Source organism: Felis catus, chromosome A3 (genome assembly GCF_018350175.1).
Source record: "Felis catus isolate Fca126 chromosome A3, F.catus_Fca126_mat1.0, whole genome shotgun sequence".
In the NCBI taxonomy this organism is placed as follows: Eukaryota; Metazoa; Chordata; class Mammalia; order Carnivora; family Felidae; genus Felis; species Felis catus.
This window is the reverse complement of record NC_058370.1, coordinates 120664293-120689641: the sequence shown is the minus strand read 5'-3', so window position 1 is coordinate 120689641 and position 25349 is coordinate 120664293. Positions and strand designations below refer to the sequence as shown.

The following is a 25349-nucleotide window of genomic DNA, read 5'->3' as shown; positions in this document are numbered from 1 at the left end:
GCACCAGAGTTTCTGATTCAGTGGGAATGGGGTAGGGCCTGAGAATTTGCATTTCTTTTATTTTTTTTAATGTGTGTTTATTTTTGAGAGAGAGAGAGAGAGAGAGAGAGAGAGAGAGAGAGAGAGAGAGAGATGGAGCATGAGCAAGGGAGGGACAGAGAAAGAGACACAGAATCCCAAGCAGACTCCAGGCTCTGAGCTGTCAGCACAGAGCCCCATGCAGGGCTCAAACTCATGACCAGCAAGATCATGACCTGAGCTGAAGTCAGAAGCTTAACTGACTGACTGGGGCACCCAGGTGCCCCAAGAATTTGCATTTCCAATAAGTATCCAAGTGATGCTGATCTAAGGACCACACTTTGAAAACCAATGATCTAGTTCAAATGACAGTGGTCTTGGCTGATACTAATAAGAAAGTCTGCTACTTCCCTCCTACTGGTTTGCGCTCACTCGGGATCAACCATGAATATCTGTCCTTTCCCCTCTTGGGTAGAAGTTTATACTATTTGTCCTCAGATCTCAGCTTTAGGGACTTGCCTGAGCTGTTCTGTCTCAGCTATATACACTCATCTCTCTCTTGGCTTTATCACTGTCTTACAGCAGAATTCAGAATTAAAAAAATATTTAAGTGTCATTTAGAAACATTTTCCTAATTGTCTTGAGTGGAAATAGCAGGAAGCGCTTCATGGTTTGTGGATGGCATCACTCTCAAGCAGAAAGGGAATAAGACAACTGACTTACTTGACTGAAAGCTCTTTGAGGGCAGCTCTTTGAGGGCTGCTTAGGTCCTAGCACCAAGTGCCCATGCACTGTCCTAAGGGACCTGTACATACTAACACATTTAATCCACAGAGCACTCCTGTACATTCTTATTCTACAATGAAGGAACTGGGGCTCAGGGAAGTTGACTTGTCTGAGTTCACACCATTTGAATATATGAGAGCCAGGATTTGGACTCAGGCCATTTGACACTAGAGTATGAGGTCTTAACCACTATACTTTGCCATAATACAGTGCTCAGTAAGTTTGTTCAGTGTTATGAAAGGCTATAAACTTCCTACTTCATAGAAGAAAATTAAGTCAATAAGGATAGTCTTCAACTTTCTCCCTTCTCCAATCTGTAAACTCATGTATGTATATGTGTGTGTATATATATATATATATATATATATATATATATATTATTTGCCCACTTCTTTCCTCCAATTTCATTAAAGTCTCTCTCTCTCTGTGTCTCTCTCTCCCTCTCTCTCTCTCTCTCCCCCCACCTTCTCTCTCTGTTCAAGGCCAGTCCTTCCCTATGTCCTTAACCCCACCTCTTCCCACTTTTTCTGGACTTTATCAGTTATTCTATGTAGTAACTTCAATCTCTCTTCTCCTTACTCTCCCTCTCCTCACCCATAAACTTGCTCAGACATCTAAGAAAACTCCCCCTATGGGACCCAGCATTCACCTTTCCAACCCCCATTCAATCATTCTCCCATTAGAGCTTCTTGACTAGTCCTCACCTCTTGCCTCCCCTCCCATTTTTGTCTCAACAGATGGGAGTCGGAGTCCCACCCTCATATGCTATTTCAACTGCTTTCAGCAAGTTCACCAGCATGTTCCCAACTGCTAAATGTTTTCAGTACTTATATACTGAAATTCTATGCTGCACTCGATTGCTCTCCCCTCCTTGAATCTCTTATTCACTTGGCTTCCTGGAATCGGCTCTGCCCTCAGCCCCCCAGCAATTCTCCATCCACTCTCTTAGTTTGAAACAACCGTCTCTTATAATAGAAAATCTTTGTATCTAGTGTCTTAGTTGTCTTGGTATCTAGAGGGAAAGGGGAAGGTCCACCCACATTACCTTGTACAATCTTCTCTACATGAATTATCTAGGTTTCTGTCTTCTCATTAGATTCTTCACTACCTGAAGGCAAAAACTTCTGTTCATCCTTATATCCTCAACTCTAAATACAGCCTGCCACAGTAGACTTGCAACAGATACCTGCTGATATTACCCTTTATAACCTTTGCTTCACAGATGTCCAAACAATTTCTGTAGATGTCTCCAAATGTTTATAGAAACATGTAAAACATTGTACAGAGTGTTCTAGAGGTTCAGAAAGGGTGTTATCATTTGGGGCTGGGTAAGACTCGCTGAAGGTGATCAAACTTGAGCCGGAAATAGTTTAAAGTCCAGATGTGGGAATGGGGAGGGAAGAGTACGAACACTTGACTCCCAGGCCAGAGACCGGCAGGCGGCAACTGGAGTACCTTGTTGAAACCTCAAGTTTGGATATAGAAAGAGTAGAAGATAAACTTAAAAAGGTGGGTAGGAAATATAAATGTGGAGGGTCTGAAGACTAAGCCGAAAATTTTACCTTTATTCTAAGAGCAAGTAGGAGTCTATACCGAACAGGGTGCTCAATGGTCCTAAACAAACCTGGTGTCAGAAAGTCTGCTGGACGGTAGCCAGGACACACAGGAGTCACCAGTGGGACACTCCGATGAACAAAATGAGAGCCTGATACCGGGTGGGAGCCCTGAAAACTACCATAGCTCTAGTACTTGACAAATTTCACCAAATACATACGTATTTGTGTGTATGCGCGCGCGTATGTGTATTTTAACACCTTTGAAACTGAAATACATCTTATGGTTAATCACGTGTCTTAACTGGCAGCATCTCTTCTTTCTTAACAACATGTAAAGTAATGGTGTATCTTGAAATTGATATTGTCCTAGATTCAATGAATATATCTAGATGTGAATAAGAAATAAAGAATTCAAAGGCAAAATTGAAAACCTGGGTGACTGGAAGAACTCTATTATTCCTAATAAAGAAGGAAGGGCGTTCCCTTGATCCCTGGATAGGAGTCTAACCAAATCTTCTATTTGAGCCATGACCCACGGACAATATTGCTGCTTACCTACTTTCCCCATCTGAACAAATCAAAAATAATTAGAGGAAGTACTTATTAATGACAACTTTAATACGAACATGTGTTTGACCCTCCAGAAACACTCACAGCCTAAAGAGAAGAACGAGTTGCCATTGAAAGGAGTACATGATGCTCAGGGATAGATGGCATGCAGTTTCTGGATCCAGCTGATAAAGATATCAAGGCAACTGATAGCATGAGTCACTTGAACAATCGATACTTCTTCAAATACTGGTTCACTTCTTCTTTGGGGTAGGGACGGAGCGCAATGCAAGTGGCGATATTCTCTGGCTGCTCCAGCCACAGCATGTGGTCAATGTTGCTCTGTTGCAGGGTCTCAGCCAGCTCCTTCAGGGTGCTTTCATCTGCAGCCTACCAGGAGCAGAGCACAGAACACAGATTGAATGGCCCCTTTAGGAAGTGTCAGAAGGCAATGAAAAAAAAAGTGTGTGTGGGGGGGTGGGTAGGGGGGTTTCCTCCGGACTGAAAAGTGGAGAGCAGCTCTCTCAACGAAGGAGCTGTAGAGCGTGTCTCCAGAAGCAACAGCTTTACTGCCCCACTTGCCATTCACTCTCTGTAGGACCTTAGATAAGCTGCCTGGGAATAGGAGAGGGACAGGCTTAATATGCTTGTTTCTAAAATGGAGATTTTTCTCTTCCCTCTTGAGATGCTGTATGCGTTGTCAGTAATTATGCTCTCTAGATTTTCTACTTCTCTTCTGGCTGGTGTCCACACAGCTATCCCTAATGCTTCAGCCAGCTGTGATGTTAAGAGTGGACTATGAAAAGATTTCTAACAACACATCACCTCGAGCTCCATCCTCCCCTCCCATCGGACCCCTCCTAAACCTGGAAAGGTTTTCCTTTCGCTGGGACAGTTCCCACTTGTTAGCTCAGAGGGCAAACCATTCTCTAACATCCTTCTCAGATTGTTTCTCTGTCACCACACTGACTCCCATTAATAGGAGGTATTAAAGCTAGCACTCAAAAGGAAGATAGTGTGTTAGGGGTGCCTGGGTGGCTCAGTCAGTTGAGCATCCAACTTCGGCTCAGGTCACGATCTTGTGGTTTGTGAGTTCGAGCCCTGCATAGGGTTCTGTGCTGACAGCTCAGAGCCTGGAGCCTGCTTTAGATTCTGTGTCTCCCTCTCTCTCTGCCCCTCCCCCGCTCATGCTTTCTCTCTCTCTCTCTCTCTCAAAAAAAAAAAGATAGTGTGTTATTTGGCATAATGTATATTTTTTGCCTGTGAGGGCGGAAGCCATTAAGATAACTAGAGGTTTGTCTTATCAACTAGGAGGATGCAGGGATTGCCACTCTTTAGCTAGAGTCCTCTGGGCACAGCCATGCTGGAGGAGAACTCATGGACTCCCCCCCCCCCTCCTTCTTCAGCACCACATAGCAGCATAGGACAGTGAGTTAGAGGGAGTCTATTGCTCTGCTACTTAGTGATGGTGCAACCTTTGAGTTTATTTTGAGGGAGAAAGAAAGCATGAGTGGGGGAGGGGTATATAGGGAGAGAGAGAATCTTAAGCACGGCAGGCTCTGTGCTAATAGCTCGGGCTCCATCTCTCTCCAATGTGAGATCATGACCTGAGCCGAAATCAAGAATCGGATGCTCAACCGACGGAGCCACCCAAGCACCTCTCATCAGGTATCTTCTATACTTAAGGGAAGTCGTCTAATCTCTGTGGGCTTCAGATCTCTCATCTGAGAAAAGGGGTAAATAAATATATTATCTGCCTGAACGTGTGGGAGAGGGAGATGTCTGAACCAGATGATTTCTTGAGGTCCTCTTCCTATAAAAAGTCTAAATGAAAAGCTATCTGTTTCTTTTCTGTCTACTCATAGATTCTCAAGACACTTTCCCCTAGGTTACTGACTGATGTTTTACTACCCAACAGAAATCTTTCTCTTGAAGGACAATCTGCTTTGTCAGCTGGCCATTAAGGGATTACCCCATCTCTGCCCTAGGATTCTAGTTGTTTATAGTACATTTTATAATGTAAAGTAAAATATGTGTTTAATGTAGAAAACTAAAAAGAATAGAGAAGCATTAGAAAATAACCCAAATCTCACCACCTGCTCAATATGTGGATGTTATTTCCTTAGTTTCCCCTTTCAAAATCTGGATCATTTTGTAGTTAGAATATAGTTCGGTTAGCATAACATAATGAGCACTCTTCCATGCCAACTAAATATGCTTCAAAACCCGTGATTTATACTAGCTTTATAATAGCACATTTTAAGCATAAAATTAACCAATCACTAGTGCTGGAAATTTGGTGATTTCCACATTCTTTACTATTATAAAGTGCTCCTATGAATATTCTTGATCTATACAATGCTCTTCGATGCGTCTGGTATCTGGTATCTTCCTAGGTTACACTTCCAGAAGCAGAATTGACAAAGGGAAAAGGTAAGGGTAAGATCTGTTTGGCCACCTGCAAAACGAAACTTACCTCTATTTTACACCAGCGGTATCTGGTTATTTATGAAGCTAGGTTCAATATATGTACACATTTATTTTTCAAATAATTAGGTGTCATACCCCTCTATTAAGAGGGACGCCGATGAGAGCGGAAGGGGGCGGGAAGTCTTAATAACCCAATGTCCACTCACTCTTCACACAGGCCCCCGTCCGGCCGAAGTAAAGCTCCCGGGGCCATCGCTCAAGTCTCGGCAACCTTCCCAAACCTTACTTAGAAGACTCCTCCCCACTCACGCCACACCTACTCGACCAAGTAAGGCCTCTGCACCAAGACCACACCCACTTCCGGTCCCGACAACTTCGGCACCCCTCCCCCTCCGCCGGGTGCCTCACCTCGAGGACCACCTTGCGCATGCGCCCCAGGTCCCGAAGGTAAGCGGCCGTGTGGGGGTGGTCGCGGTGAATGTGCAAGGCCGCTGTGGCTGCGTGACAAGCCTGCGCTACCATTGCGCCTGCCGGCCAGGAGAATGGAGCCTGCGACAGATCCTTTCGTAACACCAAGTACTGGACTAGGATCTGCTGCTCTGCGCCAGAGGCCGCCATCTTCCGGGCCCACAGAAAGACCGGCCCTACTCCCCGGTGCATGCCGGGATGAGGGAGGGGCCCTGAGCGCAGCCATGTTTTTGTACGGTGGCGGCGCAAAGCACGCTGGGTCCGATTGGTTTGGTTTTGAAGGCGTGGACGGCGGGAACTCAACCTTGGTCTGCGTGAGCGAGAGAAGAGGTAAGGGGAAAAGAAGACCCGGTGACGGACGAGACCGTGGTCGGGGTGGAAGGCTGAACAGCCTCTTAAAGCCGTGTTGTGGGGCACGCGCGGGGGCAAGTAGACTGCCGGCTAGGACCGGGGAACGGGCAGGGTAGGACGGGTCAGGGAAGGGGAGTCCTAGCGGTGTCACTTGGGGTGTCTCGCGACACCCCAAGTGTGAATAGATGTGACTTTATTGCCTTTTTTCTTTTGCCAGCAAGGACATCTGGGTCCCTATTAAGGCTTGCCTGCACAACTTCGTAGGAAGGCCGGTGGGAAACCGAGGAGATGGAGTGGGCGAATGACAAGTCCAAAGGAGGTATTCAAAGGGTCGCCTTTTCCCCCTTAGTACTGCTGCCAAAGAGGACGCCTAGATCAAAACAACCCTTTCTTTCGTCCTCTAACGGATGTGTGACCCGGCCTGCTGGGAGCATTATGGTGAAAGATCCAAACACTGAAGACTGAAAAGGCACAGGCCAGCTAAGATTATTCATTGCAGATGGGAAATTATTTCAGACATTTCTAGGCTCCTGCCCCTTTTTAAACGGATAGGTTGCACTCATAATAATGCTTAGTGTTTATATATTCGGAGCTACAGTTCTAGTCACTGAGGTCTCATTCCTTTCCAGGATTTTTTTGGGTGGGGCCATTTATGCATTACACCTGTGGAAGGATCGGAGCCAAGCAGTGACTTTGGTGTTGGTTAGACTTGGGTGTGTCCTGGCCCTGCCATTAGAAATAATGTGGCCTTGGGCAAGTTATTTTGCCGTTCTCTGCTCTCATTTCATCTGGAAAATGGAGGCAAGTAGTAGCCTTATGGTGATGGTTGTGGAAAGAAAATAACTGAATTATCTTCATGCTTTATTTTTTTTTAAGCTTATTTATTTTGAGAGAGAGAGCGCGCGCCCGCGAGCATGAGGAGGAGACAAGCGAAGAGGGGAGAGAGAGAGTTCCAAGCAGATTTCACATTGTCAGCACAGAGCCTGACCCAAGGCTTGATCCCACCCTTGAGATCATGACCTGAACTGATATCAAGAGTCGGACACATAACCGACTCAGCTACCCAGGGGCCCCTTCATGCTTTAATTCTTTACATAATGTGCAAGTAAAACATCTAGCACGGGGTCTTAATGTGTAGGAAATGTGCAGCAAATGCTCTATTGTTAGACTTGATTGGCATTATGAAACTGATGGTCCTTAATCTCTTGGGAACTGGTATTTGCCTTTGAATTTCTGTCCAACTGTGAACTTGTTTTCCTTTCTAAATCCCAGTAATATTGGTAGACAGTTCCCTTTAGTCCTGTGTGAATAATACTTCTCAGAGCTTCAAAACACTTAAGACTCTCTGGATGTCTGAATCCAAAGAATTATGCATTAGCACTTTGGGGAAACATGCATAAAAGCCAATGTAAAAATCTACATTTTTAATAACAGTGTCTGAGAGAGTCAGTGAATTTGGTGACCCTGTTTTCCCCAGTCCTTATCAGAGATAACTGACATGAGTTATATTCAGATTATGCTCACGTTGGACTGTCCTGGTCAGGAACTGCTTGTACATTAGTGCTCAACCTATAAGGCTGCTCATTCTTGATTCTTGTTGTCAGGTCCTCTGGTTTTATAAATCGTGGCCAATGTCTAACATTTTAGCTGGTCAAAGTTCTAAGAAGGGAGTTAACCCTCTGTTCATCCCTGAAATTCTTCCTGTGGCCGGAGTCAGAAATCCCTGGATGCTTGTGAAATTGCCTTTTTACTTTCCCCAGGTGTTTTAGCTCACTTGGAAAGACTAGAGACTCAAATGAGCAGATCCTGTAAAAACTTAGAAGATCCGCCGAGAGAGACAGCAGAGAGCGATCTTGGGACCAAGATTCATAAACTGAGGTGTCTGCGTGATAAGCTCAGGGCTGAAGTGAAACAGCGTCAAGCCAGAGTGAGTACAGGGGCCATGTTAGCAAGCTTTGCTGGAGCATAAAGAATAAGCACGATCTGGGAATTAGCAAATTTGTATAATGGGTTTTACCTGTGATCTTACTGGATTGATTTCAGTCCTTGACCTCTCAAATGATCAGTTCTGTAGAGTCAGCTAATATCAACGTCAACCAATAATTGTTAGGTGTTACTGATAGGCCAGGCAAGTTCTTCATAATAGCCTCTTAACCTGCACTTGTAGACAGGAGCTTGTTACTTCAGTCTCAGCCTGATGGGTCATTGGTATTTTTGTCATTACCTCCATCTTTCCCTTACAGACTTGAAACCTCACAATGAACTTTGACGCTTCCTTCTCTTCAGTTTTCTCTCTTGGCCAGGATAGGTCAGCAAGACCTGCCAAATTTTCCTTTAGGTTGTCTTTGTGCTTCCAAAGTATTATCCACATATGTTGTAAATATTTACCAGGGGATTGGGATGCCGGGATTATTGGAGTAGTCTGTTCGTTGTTTTCTCTTCGTGTATGTCTGCTTCTCCAATAACTCTTACACAGCCAGGAAAATGCTTCATAAGACCCTACATTGAATTTTATATAAACGTAAAAAGTGTAAACTTATGTCTGACTTGTTTTTTTTGAATGTTGTCTGTGAGATTTATCCATGCTGGTGCACATAGTGGTCATTCTTTTTTATTGCTGTGTAGTAATTTCATTTTATGAATATTCCACAATTTATTTACTTAATTGTATTGGCGACATTTGGGTTATTTTATTTCACTTCAGGGCTGTGAAACATTCTTGTTCCTGTCTTTTGATGTAAAAATACGTACTTTTCTATCAGGCGTATACTTTGTAGAATTGCTAGGTCATATTTGTCCTTAGTAAATACTGCCAAACAGTTTTTGGAAGTGATTCCACCAATTTTACATTCCCAGCACCTATGTAAAAGATTTCCATCATTTTGCAGGTTTACCAGTAGTTGATATTGTCAGTTTAAAAAATTTGTCACTCTGCTGAGTGTCACAGTATCTCATGGTGGAGTAATTTGCAATTGCCTGATAACTAATGCTGTTAAGTACCTGTATTGGATTCTTGAAAGTCTTCTGTGGTGAAATAGGCTTTTTGAGGCTTCTGCAAAAATGTTATTGCGTTGTGTATCTCTTACTGAATTGTAGAATTGTTTACATATTTTGGATATGAATTCTTTAGTATATGTATTACGAATCTTCTCTTAGACTGTGGCTTGCCTTTTCACCCTAATGGTGTCTTGTGATGAAAAGAAAGTCTTCATTGTAATGAAGGTTGATTTAGGAGTCTAATTTTATACTTACTGCTCTTGTTTCCTTTTAATAAATCTTTGCCTAACTTGAGATGGTGAAGATGTTCTGTGGTATTTTCTAAAAACTCTATTGTACTTTTTACTTTCAGAACTACAGTCTGTCTGGAATTGATTTTTGTGTATGGGATGAAGTAGAGGTCATACTACTACTTTTGTTTTTCCATGTGAATATCCAGTGCATTTGCTACCACTTTTTGATGTCTATTCTTTTCCCGTTGTGTTGTAATGGATCTTTGGGTCCACTGTGGGCCTGTTCTGTTCCATGTGAGTACAAGAGATTTATTTACTGTAAGTTTGGATACCTGTCATATATGTCGTCATCTTCAGAATAATCTCGGCTATTCTTGGCCCCTTGAATTTTACATAAATTTGGGAATCAGCTGTCAATTTCCAAAAAACCTATAGTTTTGATTGGGATTGCATTGAATCTATACACCAATTTGGAGAGAATTGAAATATTTTCAATATTGCATTTTCCAGTCAGTGTACATGATGTATCTTTCCATTTATTTAGTTCTTTAATTTCTCTTAGTAATGTGTGCAGTTTTATGTGTAGAGATCTTTATTTTTTTTATTATTTTTTTAATGTTTATTTATTTTTGAGAGAGACAGAGTGCAAGCAGGGGAGGGGTAGAGAGAGAAGGAGACACAGGATCTGAAGCAGGCTCCAGGCCCTGAGCTGTCGGCACAGAGCCTGATGTGGGGCTCAGACTCACAAACCGTGAGATCATGCATGACCTGAGCCAAAGTCGGACGCTTAACCGACTGAGCCACCCATGTGTAGAGGTCTTGAACATCATTCAGTATATTTATCTTTATGTATTTGATTTTTCCTGATGTTAACGTATATGGCAGGGGTCCACAGACTTTCTGTATAAGGCCAGATAGTCATTATTTTAGGCTTTGTGAGCCACCTGGTCTCTATGGCAACTATTCAGCTCTGCTGTTGTACTGTGAAGTAGCCATAGACAATAAGTACGTGCGTGGGTGTGTTCCAGTCAAACCTTATTTACAAAAATAAGTTCAAGATAGGTTTGACCCACAAGTCCTATTTTAATAACCCCTGATGTATTATCTTTTAGAAATTTTATTTTCATATTATGTAGAAATATATTTGATTTTTATATATTGACTTTATGACAACTTTGCTAAATCTACATTAATTCTATTTATCTCTCTATTCTTTTGGGATTTCTACATCTGGAATCATATCATATGCAAACACTAACAGTTTTACTTCTTTCCAATCCTTGTAATTTGTTTTCCTTGCCTTATTCTACTAGCTAAGTTGTTTCCTGTATTGTTGAGTAGAAATAATCTTAGGGTCAACCTGTTTGCTCTAAATTTTGTATACATACTCTTATCAGATTAAGGAAATGGTCTTCTATGTCTAGCTTGCTCATTTAATTGTGATCAAGTATTGAATTTTATCAAATGTTTTTACTGCATACATTAAGGTGGTTGTATGGCTTTTCTTTTATTAATGTGGTGATACATATTGATTGGTATTTGAATAATAATGGCTTACATTTTTAGAATAAACCTAAGTTGGTTTGATGTATTACCTTTCTATATAATGTTGAATTCTATTTGCTAATATTTGCTAATAGGACTTTTACATCTAAATTCTTGAGATTGTCTTGTGCTTTTTTTTTTTTTTTTAATGTCCTTTTCGGGTTTTGGCATTAAATTTAACTGGGTCTTATAAAGAGAGTTGATATATTTTCCTCTTTTTCTGTTCATTGGAAAAGTTTATATAAAATTGGTGTGGTTTTTCCTTAAATATTTGTAAAGAACTACCTGGTAAAACTTTGGGCCTCCTCTGTGGGAAGGTTTTAAGTTTCTGATTCAATTTCTTTGATTAATATAAAGCTTTTATATTTCCTGTTTCCCTTTGGGTCATCTTTGGTAAATTGCATTTCATTTAAAGTTGTTTGAACCTTCTTGTTTTTGTTTTTATTTTTGTTTCTGTTTTGTTTTATTTTTGTTTTTTTAATTTTTTAATTTTTAATAATTTATTTTTTAATTTACATCCAAGTTAGCATATGGTGCAACAATGATTTCAGGAGTAGATTCCTCAATGCCCCTTACCCATTTAGCCCATCCTACCCTCCCACAACCCCTCCAGCAACCCTCTGTTTGTTCTCTATATTTAAGAGTCTCTTATGTTTTGTCCCCCTCCCTGTTTGTTTTTTTAAATTTTTAATGTTTATTTGAGAGAGAGAGAAGCAGAATGTGAGTGGGGGAGGGGCAGAGAGAGGGAGACACAGAATCCGAAGCGGGCTCTGGGCTGTCAGCACAGAGCCTGATGTGGGGCTTGAACTCACGAACTGTGAGATCATGACCTGAGCCGAAGTTGGACACTTAACTGACTGAGCCATCCCGGCACCCTCCCCTCCCCTGTTTTTATATTATTTTTGCTTCCCTTCTCTTATGTGCATCTGTTTTGTATCTTAAAGTCCTCATATGAGTGAAGTCACGTGATATTTGTCTTTCTCCGACTGATTTCACTTAGCATAACACCCTCTAGTTCTATCCATGTAGTTGCAAATGGCAAGATTTCATTTTTTTTGATTGCCAGGTAATACATACTCCATTATATATATATACCACATCTTCTTTATCCATTCATCCGTCCTTGGACATTTGGCTCTTTCCATACTTTGGCTATCGTCGATAGTGCTGCTATAAACATTGGGGTGCATGCGCCCCTTCAAAACAGCACACCTGTATCCCTTGGGTAAATACCTAGTAGTGCAATTGCTGGGTCGTAGGGTAGTTCTATTTTTAGTTTTTTGAGGAACCTACATACTGTTTTCCAGAGTGACTGCACCAGTTTGCATTCTCACCAGCAGTGCAAAAGAGATCCTCTTTCTTCACATCCACACCAACATCTGTTGTTGCCTTTGTTGTTAATGTTAGCCATTCTGACAGGTGGTATCTCATTGTGGTTTTGATTTGTATTTCCCTGATGATGAGTGATGTTGAGCGTTTTTTCCTGTGTGGGTTGGCCATCTGGATGTCTTCTTTGGAGAAGTGTCTATTCATGTTTGCCCGTCTTCACTGGATTATTTTTTGGGTGTTGAGTTTGGTAAGTTCTTTATAGATTTTGGATACTCTTATCTGATATGTCATTTGCAAATATCTTCTCCCATTCCATCAGTTACCTCTTAGTTTTGCTGATTATTTCCTTTGCTGTGCAGAAGCTTTTTATTTTGATGAGGTCCTGATCAGTTTTGCTTTTGTTTCCCTTGCCTCTGGAGATATGTTGAGGAAGAAGTTGCTGCGGCCAAGATCAAAGAGGTTTTTGCCTGCTTTCTCCTCGAGGATTTTGATGGCTTCCTGTCTTACATTGAGGTCTTTCATCCATTTTGAGTTTATTTTTGTGTCTGGTATAAGAAAGTGGTCCAGGTTCATTCTTCATGTCGCTGTCCAGTTTTCCCAGCACCATTTGCTGAAGAGACTGCCTTTATTCCATTGAATCTTCTTTCTTGCTTTGTCAAAGATTAGTTAGCCATACGTCTGTGGGTCCATTTCTGGGTTCTCTGTTCTGTTCCATTGATGTGAGTGTCTGTTTTTGTGCCATAAAGTTGTTTGAAGCTTCTTAAACAACTATCTTGTAAATAGGATTGATCGGTAGCATTGTCTCAGTTTTTAATCTGATTGGTAATTTGTGATCACTCTTCTCTTTTTCTCTCCTTGATCAGTCTTGTTATCAGTTTTGTATCAGTTTTATTAAAGAACCAACTTTTGGCATTATTGATTTTTCTTTTTTACACATTTGTGTTGCATTTTCATTGATATTTTCTCGTAATTCACTATACCCTTCCTTCTGTTCTTTAGATTTAAGTTGCTTTTTAGCTTCCTGAGATGAATACTTACTGATTTTTTTTTTTTTTTTTTTTAGTCTTTCTTTTCCCCTTTTTGTTTGTGAGGTTATAAATTTTTCACTAAGCACAGTGTCTTGGTCACATATGGGCTGTTGGGAACAAAAATACCATAAACTGGGTGACCTGTCAACAACACACGTTTCTCACGGTTCTAGAGCCTGGGAAGTCCAAGATTATGGACCCGGCAGATTCAATGTCTGATGAGGACCTACTTCCTCATTGATGGTAGTCTTCTCACTGTAGTTGAAGTGCTAGAAGTGTAGTTTACATGCTGGAAGGGGTGAGCTAGCTCTCTGGGGTCTCTTACAAGGGCACTAATCTCATTCATGAAGGCTCCAATATTGTGACCTAATCACCAGCCAGAGGCCCTGCCTCCAAATACCATCACATTGGGCATTAGGTTTCAGCATATGAATTTTGAGGGATACAAACATTCAGTGCCTGTCACGTGGCTTTAACTATATCCCGCAAGCTGTGGTATGTCATGTTTTCATTGCTTTGCTACCCTGTGCTTACCCTAGACTTGCTTTACACCCTTTTCTTTTTCTTCTCACAATATTCTCCATTCCTATCAAAGTCCTGATTCTTCTTTGGGCCGGCACAGTTGCTACTCTGATTTCTAGCACAGTGACCCACAAAATTTTTCCTTTCTTGTGAATTCATAGCACTAATGGGTCACTGTAGCATAATACACTTATTACATAATAAAAAATACTCTGCATTTATGTGAGGGCAAGGACCCTGTGCTATGCCCCTTTGCACCCAGTTTGATTTGCTGCATATTTTGCAGATTAAAGCATCTACTGCCAATGCAGAACCCGACCAAACATTGGAGATCAGTGAGCAAGAAGCTGTGGGAGGAAAAGAGGAAAATATGAAAGCCATCTTGCAGGCATATCGTTTTACAGGTATAATTTATTTTCTGACCTGTTTCAGTCTGAGTCTCTTGTCTCTAGTGCATTGGTTTGCTAGATATATTATTAGTCCTGGACTTATTTCACGAGCATGGATTTTGCCTTCTTCAGCCTATACACACAAAGCTGGCATACTGTTTGTGGGCATCTTCACCTACAAAATCGGCCACTTTTTGCGGAAGATTGGTTGGTGGCCAGCTTAGATTATTCATTTTAGCTCTAGTGTGTGTTGGACCCTGTGGTAGAACTGCCTTTGCTGCTGGCTGGCTTGATATCACTGGTCAAGTTGTTTCAACCTAGTAAGTCTCTGTTTTCCTACTATAATGGGGATTGATCCTGCCCATTATCTATGGCATAAGAGGATTGTGGAAGGAACTGCACTGTCATACATTATTTGACACTCAGAAAAAGGAGTAACATGAAAATTTCCAAATCTCTTCCATAATTTGATATAAGGATGTTTTATCTTTTCCACCATCTTCCATGGTTTTAACAACTCAAATCTGAAGTGAGGCAGCGTCAGAATAAAGAGTCTGTTATGTTCATTCAACAAACATTTGATTGTTCAATCAACAAACATATGGTGTATATGAGGCAGTGCTGAAGTGATTGCACAGCCAAGAAAGAAACTACCTTTGCTGACATGTGTTGACAGGTATCAACTTGTTTGCTTCAGGGCTCAGTGGGAAACGGACCAGCCGAGGGGTCTGTGTCTGCATCAGCACTGCTTTTGAGGGAAATTTGCTGGATTCCTATTTTGTCGACCTCGTCATACAGAAGCCACTTCGGATACATCACCATTCAGTTCCAGTCTTCATTCCCCTAGAGGAGATATCTGCAAAATACTTACAGACTAATATTCAGCACTTCCTGTTCTGTCTCTGCGAATACCTAAATGCTTACGCTGGGAGGAAGTACCAGGCAGATCAACTTCAGGTATCTGTCTGGGATCTTATATAGGATTTTATTAGCCCAGAATAGGCTCAAAAGGTGAAAAAAGGTGGGGGGCAAGTTATTTTTTATATTTTATCTTATTTTTATTTTTTTATTTTAGAGAGAATGCTCAAGTAGAGGATTGGGCAGAGGGAGAGAGAGAAAGAATATCCTAAGCAAGCTCCACACTCAGCGCACAGCCCATGTGGGTCTCTATCCCATGACCCTGGGATCATGACCTACTGAGCCACCCAGGCACTCCTCTTTTGTATTTAAAATGCTTTATAATTCTGAGCCAGAAGTTTGACCATTGTCCTTCTGATGCGTGTTTCTTATTTATATACAAGTTATTTTCCACCTTCTTCCCCTTTTGAAATTCTGGGTGCTGTTGAAGCATGGATGCTGGTTAAGGGATTTTTCACTCCCGAATGGTAGTCGTCAGGCTTTTATACTTGACCCTTTCTTCCCTTCACAAAGTACAGTCATACCTCATTTTATTGTACTTCTCTTTATTGCACTGTGCAGATATTGTGTTTTTCTACAGATTGAAGGTTTGTGTCAACCTTGTGTTAAGCAAGCCTATTTGTGCCATTTCTCCAACAGCATTTGCTCGTTTTGTGTCTCTGTGTCACATTTTGTTAATTCTCTCAATACTTCAAACTTCTTCATTATTTGTTATGGTGATCTGATCAGTGATTATGATTCACTAAATGTTCAGATGATGGTTAGCATTTTTTAGTAATAAAGTGTTTTTTAATTAAGATCTGCATATTGGCAGGGGGGTGCCTGGGTGGCTCAGCTGGTTAAGCGACCGACTCTTGATCTCAGCTCAGGTCATGATCTCACAGTTTGTGAGATCAAGGCCCATGTTGGGCTCTGTACTGATAGTGTGGAGCTTGCTTAGGATTCTCTCTTCCCCTCCCTCTGTCTCAATTTTTCTCTCAAAATAGATAAATTTAAAAAGATATGTACATTGGTTTTTTAGACATAATGCTATTGTGTACTTAATAGGCTACAGTATGGTATAAACATAACTGTCCTGGGAAACCAAACAATTCATTTGACTTGCTTCATTGCAGCAGTCTGGAACTGAACCCACAGTGTCTCTGAGGAATGCCTATACAGTTTCTGTACTGTGAATTCAGCAGGGATTTATAGAGTACTTACTCTGTACCAAGTGTCTTGCTGAATCTTAGGTATAGTTGCAAAGCAGAGTAATACATAGAGGAATACTATCCATCTTTGCCTGAACTCTGGCCTACCTTCTTGGGGTTGCATTGGAGCTAGGGTTGGGTGAGAAAAAAAGTGCTTTTAAGTAGACAGGAAATGAATACAGATAAGGAATATATGACTTTTAGAAGCTGTGTTCCACCCATTCATTTAGAATGACTCTGAAGCTCTTAGTTGTCAGTTAAACTTACACTGATAACGTGGACACAGACACAAAGCATCTTAGCCAACTGTATGAAGACAATGAAATTCTTGGCAGAAATTGTATCTCCCTTACGCCCCCAACCCCCAGCCATTTATTTAGTGTTTTCTGCAGGTCTTTCTAGGATGCCACTAACTCTTCACATCTTTATCATTAGTCCTTTTTACAGGCTTTTCTTTTTTGTTTAGTTCTCTGAAATTTGATTAATGGACCCTATTTTTGTAGACATGTTTGTTTGAAGTGTCACAACCACTCACTGCCTTTGGAACTGTAGTCATCATACATTGTGTGTCTCTTCTGACCCCCACACCCCTTAGAGAGACTTTGCAGCCTTTCTGGCTGGGCCCTTGCAGAGAAACTCGCTGTGCAACTTGCTGTCGTTTACTTACAAAGTGGAGCCACAGGGTCGGTCGTTCCCATTTTGTGCTAGACTGCTGTATAAGGACCTCACGACAACCCTTCCAACTGACGTCACCATTACGTACCAAGGTGAGAGGAAGGATGCCTCAGTGAAGAGATTACAATGTGCTCAGCGTTACTCAGGTTGAATGAGACGGTAAAATAGGTAGATTACATCAGTTGGACCTTTGGAGACCCGTTCTTCTGTTAATCTACCAGAAATTTACTCAATAAAATACAAAGAATATTTTTCTTTTTTTTAAATATATTTTTTAATGTGTATTTTTGAGAGAGAGATTGAGAGCGAGTGATCTGAAGCAGGCTCTGTGCTGACAGCAGAGAGCCTGATGGGGGGATTGAACTCAGGAACTGGAAGATCATGACCTGAGTGGAAGTCAGACGCTTAACTGACCGAGCCACCCAGGCGTCCCAAATGTTTTCCTTCTACCAGTTTTTCTCTCCTTTTTGTGGGTAGTAGACATAATTTACCCTTGTTCCCTCTCCTTTGTTCCATCCAAGTCTGCTAATGCTCCTCCAGTTTAAGATTTGTTTTCTTTGGAGACCCCTCCTGAAGAGAGACAGCTCATGAGGCTGTCAGAGGGTCACTTGTGATGAAGAGAGCCAAAAGACTCATTTCACTAAGAAGCCAAGTAGACAAGTGTATATGTCGCTCTCTAGAGACCCTTCTCTGGATGGGAATTTTTTAGGGCTGGCTGAGAGAGCTTTATGATACAGTTTTATAGTTAAATATACCATCATAATGTGACATGGGCAATAATGAAAACTAGGATAAAATATTTTTAGGAGGTGGAAAATTTGAAGCTGCCGCAGATTTCACACCATAGATTTTAGGCTTCCTTCTGGGCAGGGTCTGTTCGGGTCTCAAAACTTCATTGGTCCAATAAAGGGCAGCCTCTTTCCTCCAGACCAAAAAAAAAAAAGTTACGTGGGTCCAGAACACCAGTGATCCAGGTTCAGGTTCCCCCAGTTGCACTAAATGAGATTGATTTAATCTGTTTTAGGGACGGACGCCTCATCCACTTCATGGGAAGAACAGCGAGCATCCCATGAAAATCTGTTTTTTACGAAGCCCCTGTATCAAGTGTTTACTTCGTTTGCAAGAAACGGAGAAAGGTTGGATATGAGCCTGGTCTCCTAGAATATTATTTTCACTGGGAACATGTCAAAAGTGAGTAAAGTAATACTGTGCACAGTCCCAGGTGTGGTCCTGGGAACTGAAAACTATTGAAAGACTCCGAGCCCTTGCCTAGGGACCATCCTTGTAATGAGAACATTCATCTCATCATGATGGTAAGGGGCAAGTTTGGACAATTGAGGTATTGATTTGATCATATATTTTAGCTGAAAATCAGAATGTGTGTGGGGCAGAAGGCATTTTTTGAAAGAGGGAGTATGTACCATTCAACTGAAGAGTAGCTTTTATGAAAGCTTTAATTCTGCCTCGTTTTCCTGAGTCTTTTGAAAATAAAGTTTTTACAACATTCTGGGTTCCTGAATGACAGTTAAGGAAAACGTGTTTGATCCTTAGATTGAAGCAGTGTATTCTAGGCCCGTTTCATAAAGAATATGGTGTAAGAACATACTGTGGATAATTGGGGCTCTATGTGGCAAATGCTTTGTTTTCTAAAACACGTCAGTTGAATGTGTTAGGTCAGCTATAAAAAAGCACGATCAGAAGTCTGCTCAAACTCAGAGGTTACAAAGGGAAGCAGACCTCCCTCATCTGTCTTCTGCAAGCTCTCCCATGCTGCACAGGCCTGATAGGAGTCCTGACCCTCCTTCCTGCCCCAGAGCTGCAGCCAGGTCTCTACCGTGGTCACTCTTTGGACCCGATGGCCAGGAAGTAACCTATGTGTGTGGGAGCACAGGGGACTCGTAGAGCCAGCTCGGCCCACCATTAGAAGGAAGCAGCTTGAGAGTAAGAGATGTCTTAGTTCAGGCTTTTGCCTTCTAGGCACGTGGTAAGGATGAGTGGTGTGAGTTAGCAAAGCACTTAGCGCTTTCCAGATGATTGGTATTAACAGAATTTTCACAGTGATCGCATCCAAGTTGAATAAAGCTTTTAATAAAACAGTCTTCTTTATCAATACCTGTAAATTCTCTTTTAAAGCAGTAGCAAAGGCGACTGTAGCAAGAGCTCAAGAGGCAAGGCAATATTGGAAAGTGTTTAACAGAAAGTTAAAAATATAAATGTAGAAGATCTGTTTATATATTTTTCTCTCAGAAATAAATTCCCTTTCCCTCCCTCCCACCAGGTAAAAGGAAATATTGCACTTTCTGCTCTCATGACTAAGGTGGCAGGGGTTCCAGAAGAACCTTTCAAGATTATCAGGAACATCAGCATGAGGGCCGGTTCACCTAGCCCGGACCATATGGAGACCAGCAGCTCTCCAGCCTGAAAGAGGCCTTCCACGTGTGCGCCAGGGAGAGCAGCTGGCCGCTCGGTTGTGGAGTCCTGCCAGGTCCTCGTCCGAAGCACAGCTCTCCCACCTGTGCTCCCAGCCCCGCAGCAAAGGCAGCTCTGTCCCACCTCGGATACGTTCCCGCTCACAGTGGCCGTGGCCTCTCTGGGGGAAGGAGGGCTGGTCAGACCCGGGCTCTGGAAGGATTGTTCCAGTACTATGCCTAAGACCCCTACTCTCTGAGGAAGCTACAGGCACGCTGAGGAATAGTATGGCCACCCTCAGAGCTCACGTATCCATGAACAAATGAAGGCTTGAGATTTTTAAACCTAAAGTCTATGTGAGTGTGCACTTCCAACAGTTTGGGCAGGTTGGGGCTTGGTCATTTGTCCTTTCCCAAGGCCTTTCTTTGATTCCAAAAAACAGATTCTCCCCTCCCATTTGGACTGTTGTGGGGCTCGCGGCCATTCAGGAGTTGTCCACCACCTGGTGGGGCAGGGTGACCGAGGAGCCGTTAGGGAAGACAGCTGGCTTCTCCCGCCCCTTCAAGAAAAAGGTTAGCAGCTCCCCCTTCCCTTTCACAAAGATGGGCCCTCGCCTCACAAAGCGGAAGCCGTACTCCCGAAGGATGGCTTGTGTTTCTTCCACCACCTGTGGAGGGAGAAGATAGCGTGAGCTCAGCTGCCCAGAGGTGTCCACATGCGGCCCACAGGCCCCAATCAGCCTGCCTGGAGTGTTGCTCTCCAGAACTGTTGGGCTAAGCCCCTTATCTGCATGCCAGCAGGCACAGAGTGGACAGTGGCAGGATGCGGGGTTGCCTAGGGCCTTTCCCTCTCCCAGTGACCGTGCTCCCTGTCCCCAGAATCACTCTATTTTGTCTCTTCTCCCCACTCTGGCGCTTTCCTGCCATGGGGGTGGCTTCAGGGTATTGGCTGTTGGCACAAGATGTAGTTCATTCCAAGAGGCAGGACAGCCTTACCAGAAACTTAAATCTAAATTTTGGAAATGGGGTCGAAGTATTTCCTCCCTTCTCCTGAGGCATCCCTTTCCACCCTTGCCTTTAATCTTCCAAAAACACCAACTTGATAACCTGGGCCAACAGAAAGGAGGCAGTAGCATGTGGCGAAGCACCCCCTATTCTGACTTTGTGCCCGGTCCCTGGGTCTGAGCACATGCTCGGCTCTCGCTGGACATACCTGAATGTTACCCATGACCCCTGTGGACTCCATCCTGCTGGCTACATTGACCGTATTGCCCCAGATGTCATAATGTGGTTTCCGGGCTCCAATGACCCCAGCCAGTACCCCTCCTTTGTTCATGCCTGGTGTAGAAGCATAAAATTAAGCACAGCCACATGTCACATTTTGTCATCATCCCATCTCAGAAGCCATCAACTCCTCCCCCAGAGAAGTTACCACCCGACCCCAACCACAGAGCTCCTAAATCTGTAACATTACTCCTGAAGCTTGTCTCTAAGCCACCAGAGGGCAGGCATGTCTCCTGTTTATCCTGTCCTTGGCAAATGTCAGCTGTCCCCAATATGCTAACTAATGTATGCAGTGTGGAAGTTGACAGTTGCAACACATATCTGGTACTTCCAAGTGTCTTGTGACCTCACCCAGGAGTGAGGACCCCACCCCCACCCCCAATAAGGGCAGCAGGTGACATTAACTCCTAACAGGCTGGACAGAGGCAGCAAAGGCCTGGGCAGGCACACAGGACTGCTTGGGGAAATATCCTGACTTCCCAGCCGGACTCCTAAGGCACGCTTTTCATGGTCAACAGTACAGGACAGACAGCTAACCATCATTTTGTCAGATGTGTGGTCTGAACATCTGGAAGAGATCCCTGAGGTCCCAAAGCTGTGACCATGTGGCCTTCCTCGACCTAAATGCCTCAGGGCTAAGTCCTCTTCCCTCCTGATGTGCTGAGTCCCTTGTGTCAGAGGAACACATCGAGGAGCAGACAAGCCTGAAGCCCTTACCTATGCGCAGCATGAAGTTGTTGAAGGACTGGTTGTTGATGTTGGTGAGTGTGTCCTTCATGGCCAGAGCGAAGTCAGCCAGGTCAGCCAGGTGCTGCCAGCGCTCCCGGTCAGACTTTTCCTCCTGCGCCAAGGAGCGGCCGTGAGGGCAGCAGGAGCCAGCGTGGGCACCTTCCTCCCCTTCACGGTATTATCGAGGTGAGTTCCTACAGCTATGTGTTAAAGGCCTTACTCTCCACTTCCTCCCACAGACAAGTCCATGACCTCTGCCTCTGTGTGTCACTGACGCTTCACCTGGGTCCCTTTGGATCCAGGGCAAAGCCCGGGCGGTGGTGGGGAAGACACGTCCTGTCAAGTCACTTCCTGTCTGCCATGTAGCAGATCAGTCCTGCCTCATCACCACCTTGCCCGAACCTGGTCTTATAACTTTGAGATAGCTGTCCTCACTTTGATTCCTGAGCTAGATTATAAGCACTGGAAGGTCATGAACCATCTTAGATGCATTTCTTTAGCCTCATCCATAGAATGGAGACGGTAGCAACACTTACATAGTATAGGACAGTTACAAGACAAAACAGGATGATAACAGTGTAGGAAGAGCTCTTGGGACCAGGGCCCCCACAGCTCCTCTCCTCCCCTGGAATGAGCTAGCTAAATGGCTAGGTCCACAGGTCTGATTCAACAAGAGGACAGGCCGACGCCAGCCGGTGAGCTCTGAAGACCCCTCTTCTAATAAAACTGCTTCCGACCTGGATGTCGTCATTGTTACATAATTGTGTGGATGGTTTCTACTCCCTGGTTCTTTCCAAAGTATAGAACACGAAGGGAGCATGGCCACAGTTGAAGCAGCTTACACCCGGGCTAAGCTGTGCAGCAATGGAGGGGTTGTGTGTCCTATTTCTCTGCTCATTAAACTTTGCCAATAAACCTGATTTTAAATTTGCACTGCATGGTGCTGGCGGTGCGTGTGTCCCTTTGGCACAACCTGTACCCGGGAACGTCAGCTACCCTCGTAACTTCCCGTTTCACACATGCTGGGTGCGGGCCCCTGCTTTCTTGCCTTGGAGGCAGAGCCCCATCTCCAGCCACAGAGGTGGTTAGCTACCTTGTTGGAGTTGGCGAAGCCATTGGTGTTGACATCCGGGGTGACTCCTGAAGCTGCCATATAGGTGCTGCCGATGGTTTTGATCTTGGTGATGACCCGGAACTTAGGATTGTCCAGGAGCTGAGGCCAATATTAAAGAAGAAATGTCAGTCAATGGGGATAAATGAGCCAACTAAGTGACAGGTGTGCCTGTTTACAACAACCCCACAGGACAGCCCAGAGATGTTTCCTAAAGTCTGATCGAGTCTGCCGCTTATCAGCCATGTGATCTCAGGCAAACTTCCCGATGAGCCTCAGTTTCTAGGACCTTAACGTGGGACAAAACTGCCAGTCCCCTAGGGTGACTAAGCATATATGTAAAAGCATTTTCCTTGGTGTACGAGTTACCTAATTTTACTGGATCTGAATTTGAGGGTGGGGAGAATCTGAGGGGCCTCAGGATCTTGTTTTAGCCAGTTGTACCATGAATTTGCAGGCGATTTCCCAGGCTCCTGCCTGCCCACTCAGACCCACCAGGCTGCAGGAGCTCCTACGTTAATGGGGAGGGGCTCAGCCGGAAAAATGGAGCAGCTAGGGTAACAACAGCTTCTGACTTCTGCAGCCTGTCCTGGGATGTGATCCAGAGTGAGCTGGCTTAGGGGCAGGACGGGGACTCACAGAATCAAAATCTGAGATGATCTCGTTGAGGAAGCGCAGACACTCGATGCCACCATTATTGATGCTCTCCTCTGTGTAGAAGTCGGCGAAGTTGGGCAGGGAGGCAAACATGACTCCGATCTCATCGTAAGACTGGCTGTACAGCTCCTAAAAAGAGGCAGGCCCGAGCGCTCAAGGAAACGCTGACGGAACGGTGTGCCACAGAAATGACGATCTCCCGTGATTGGTGTACTCAGCTTTTTGGATACCTCCCAGGTTATCCCAACTTTGAGCTGTAAGGAGGTAGACTGTCACGACTTTGAACAAGAGTTTTTCTGGTCTCTGGAACAGCCCTAGCTTTGAGCGAGTGGGTGGGATGGAATTGGGAAGTGAGGCAGAAGAACCCTTCTACGTGAGGGGATGGCAGCTGACAGGGGAGCTCTAGCCAAGGCCTCGGCGGAAACGGGGCCTTCCGGGGATGTGTGGCCCACAGGTTGAAGCGCTCTCTACCGAGCGCCTGTGAATTTCCCTCTTGCTTACGATGCAGCTGCAGCTTGGGCGCAGCCCTGCCTGGAACGGTGCCAGCTCCTGAGAAGACCTTGGGCCCAGAGGGGCTCCCTGGCAGAAAGCCAGACGACACACAGCCTTACGGCTGCGAGCTATCGCACGGGGCCACCCCTCACCTCATCTCTTTTCTTGGACCCCAGGAAATGGCGTGCCACGTGCTCAGGCAACATGTTGGTGACCAAGGCCTCATTCCAGCGCCGCATCTCGTAGACGCGTTCCTTCTGGTCATGGACCTCAATCTTCCACAAGAACAGTGTCCGTGCCAATTTTTCCACCTGTGGACAGGCACAGGCAAGGTGTGTGCTTCAGCTGACCATTTGATGGAAAGATGAAGCGGGAATTTGGATGCAGGGGTTCCGCGTGGGAAAACCGGAAGGAAGGTGGCTAAATGACAAGAGAAAGAAGCCCCGGAGAGACCCACCTACTCACAAAGGCCACCCTGCAGCTGTAGTGAGGATTCCAGCCTCACTGTGGTTATGCAGAGCTCCCAGAGGCCTTCTGGAGATGCGGGGCCTTCTGGGACCTAATTCTAGCTACAGGTCCGTCTTGGCCTGGGGGACGTGGGCAGCAATGGAGATCTAGCCCAGCGGGGCGTCCCCATTTCCAGCAGGCTCCATTAGGCCAAGAAGTGCCTCGGGAAGGCTGTACTTTCCCTCGCCAGCCACCGGGGGGCACCTGGGCTAACATGGAGCTACTTCACTCTCTCCCTCTCTGCTCATTTTTTTCCTTTTAACCAAACAAAACTTCATCAGCTTCTTTCCCTTTCTCTTCTGGCTCCATGCGTGTCAGTGACCCCTAGAACCAGGGTGAGTGAAAATCCAGGAGCCCTTAGCCTAAGAAACAGATTTTCTCCAAGCTTTTATGCCTCCACTGTATGCTTCCTTCAGCATGCTGGAGGAAGTCAAAGGAAAGAGGTAATGAACTGTTCTCCTTGTATTACAAGGGAGGAAACCAGAAAAAGGAGGGGGTGATGGTTTGGCCAGGGCCACATGCCAAGTTGGGTAAGGGAAACCAGCACTCCTGGGGAGCCGGGGTTCTTAGATCCTGAGACTGCTTTTTTAAGAAACCCTGACAGATTGTGCACAAAGACGGGAGAGGAGGGTGTGTGGGCACTCACGTGGCGCGAGAAGTAGTAAAAGCTCAGCATCATGATGAAGATCATCACTGTCATGGAGTACTTAGAAGGCACCAGGGGCAGCCTGTGGGACAGACAGTAATTCATCCACCCCTGCTGCCATCTTGGAAGGCAGCTTCACTCCCTCCAACTGGGCTGTGCCCTTCCCGTCACCCTGGGCTCCAGAAACTTCTCCCGGCTCCTTAAGCACCTTCATATCAAGCCTGGACTCACAGGTAAATCTTAATCACTGGGCTCCTAATAGGCAGCCCTGCGGTGCAGCTCCTGGAATCCACACCAGGGCCACTCCCTCGATGTTTTAGTAAACACTGCAACTGATAACAGAAGTAGGTGCAACCATGGAAGCCTCTGGAGAAAGGCGAGATGAGCATCAGAGTGATGGAACTAAGGCACCGTTTTATCATGCTGCTTTATAACTTCACATTTTTGTATGGCGCTAACAGTTTTCATTACCGCATAGTAGCCTACTGCATGAGTAGGTCACAATTTGTATACCCATTTGCTGTTGATGGG

The 25349-nt window shown here is 44.3% G+C and overlaps 3 protein-coding genes across 8 annotated transcripts in view; 1 reads left to right on the top strand and 2 right to left on the bottom strand.

Moving 5' to 3' along the window:
* Positions 1-2957: 2957 nt before the first annotated feature.
* On the bottom strand, positions 2958-6086 carry PTRHD1 (peptidyl-tRNA hydrolase domain containing 1). Its single transcript, XM_003984439.6, has 2 exons — positions 5748-6086; positions 2958-3299 (listed from the first exon to the last, which is right to left on the bottom strand). The coding sequence occupies exons 1-2, from the start codon at positions 5997-5999 to the stop codon at positions 3129-3131; spliced, it is 423 nt and encodes a 140-aa protein (XP_003984488.3). The 5' UTR covers positions 6000-6086; the 3' UTR covers positions 2958-3128.
* CENPO (centromere protein O) lies at positions 5996-22338 on the top strand. 2 transcript variants are annotated; one of them, XM_006930440.4, is made up of 8 exons: positions 5996-6137; positions 6376-6477; positions 7919-8085; positions 14099-14216; positions 14899-15158; positions 16905-17076; positions 18009-18120; positions 19263-22338. In XM_006930440.4, exons 2-8 carry the CDS (start codon positions 6447-6449, stop codon positions 19264-19266), a joined length of 864 nt encoding a protein of 287 aa, XP_006930502.1. In that variant the 5' UTR covers positions 5996-6137; positions 6376-6446; the 3' UTR covers positions 19267-22338. The 2 variants fall into 2 exon arrangements, with proteins under 2 accessions (XP_006930502.1, XP_006930501.1); XM_006930439.4 differs by having other exon boundaries at positions 18009-18175.
* The window catches only part of ADCY3 (adenylate cyclase 3), a 90361-nt gene continuing 84064 nt past the window's right edge, over positions 19053-25349 (bottom strand). For 3 of the 5 annotated variants that reach the window (XM_019827829.3, XM_045054856.1, XM_011281268.4), the window contains 6 exons: positions 24819-24900; positions 23818-23976; positions 23156-23302; positions 22499-22618; positions 21394-21517; positions 20402-20730 (listed from right to left, as the gene is read on the bottom strand). In XM_019827829.3, coding sequence (XP_019683388.2) covers positions 20402-20730; positions 21394-21517; positions 22499-22618; positions 23156-23302; positions 23818-23976; positions 24819-24900 — 961 coding nt within the window. Of the gene's footprint in view, positions 20061-20401; positions 20731-21393; positions 21518-22498; positions 22619-23155; positions 23303-23817; positions 23977-24818; positions 24901-25349 lie in introns of those variants that run through there. The other 2 variants (XM_011281269.4, XM_045054857.1) reach the window with 1 other exon arrangement.

Coding starts and splice junctions, on each gene's coding strand:
- CENPO (XM_006930439.4), top strand. CDS start 6,447: ATGGAGTGGGCGAATGACAAGTCCAAAGGAG. Junction 8,086..14,098: donor TGAAACAGCGTCAAGCCAGA/GTGAGTACAGGG, acceptor CATATTTTGCAG/ATTAAAGCATCTACTGCCAA. Junction 15,159..16,904: donor ACCAGGCAGATCAACTTCAG/GTATCTGTCTGG, acceptor CACACCCCTTAG/AGAGACTTTGCAGCCTTTCT.
- PTRHD1 (XM_003984439.6), bottom strand. CDS start 5,999: ATGCACCGGGGAGTAGGGCCGGTCTTTCTGTGGGCCCGGAAGATGGCG. Junction 3,300..5,747: donor TGCGCAAGGTGGTCCTCGAG/GTGAGGCACCCG, acceptor TGCTCCTGGTAG/GCTGCAGATGAAAGCACCCT.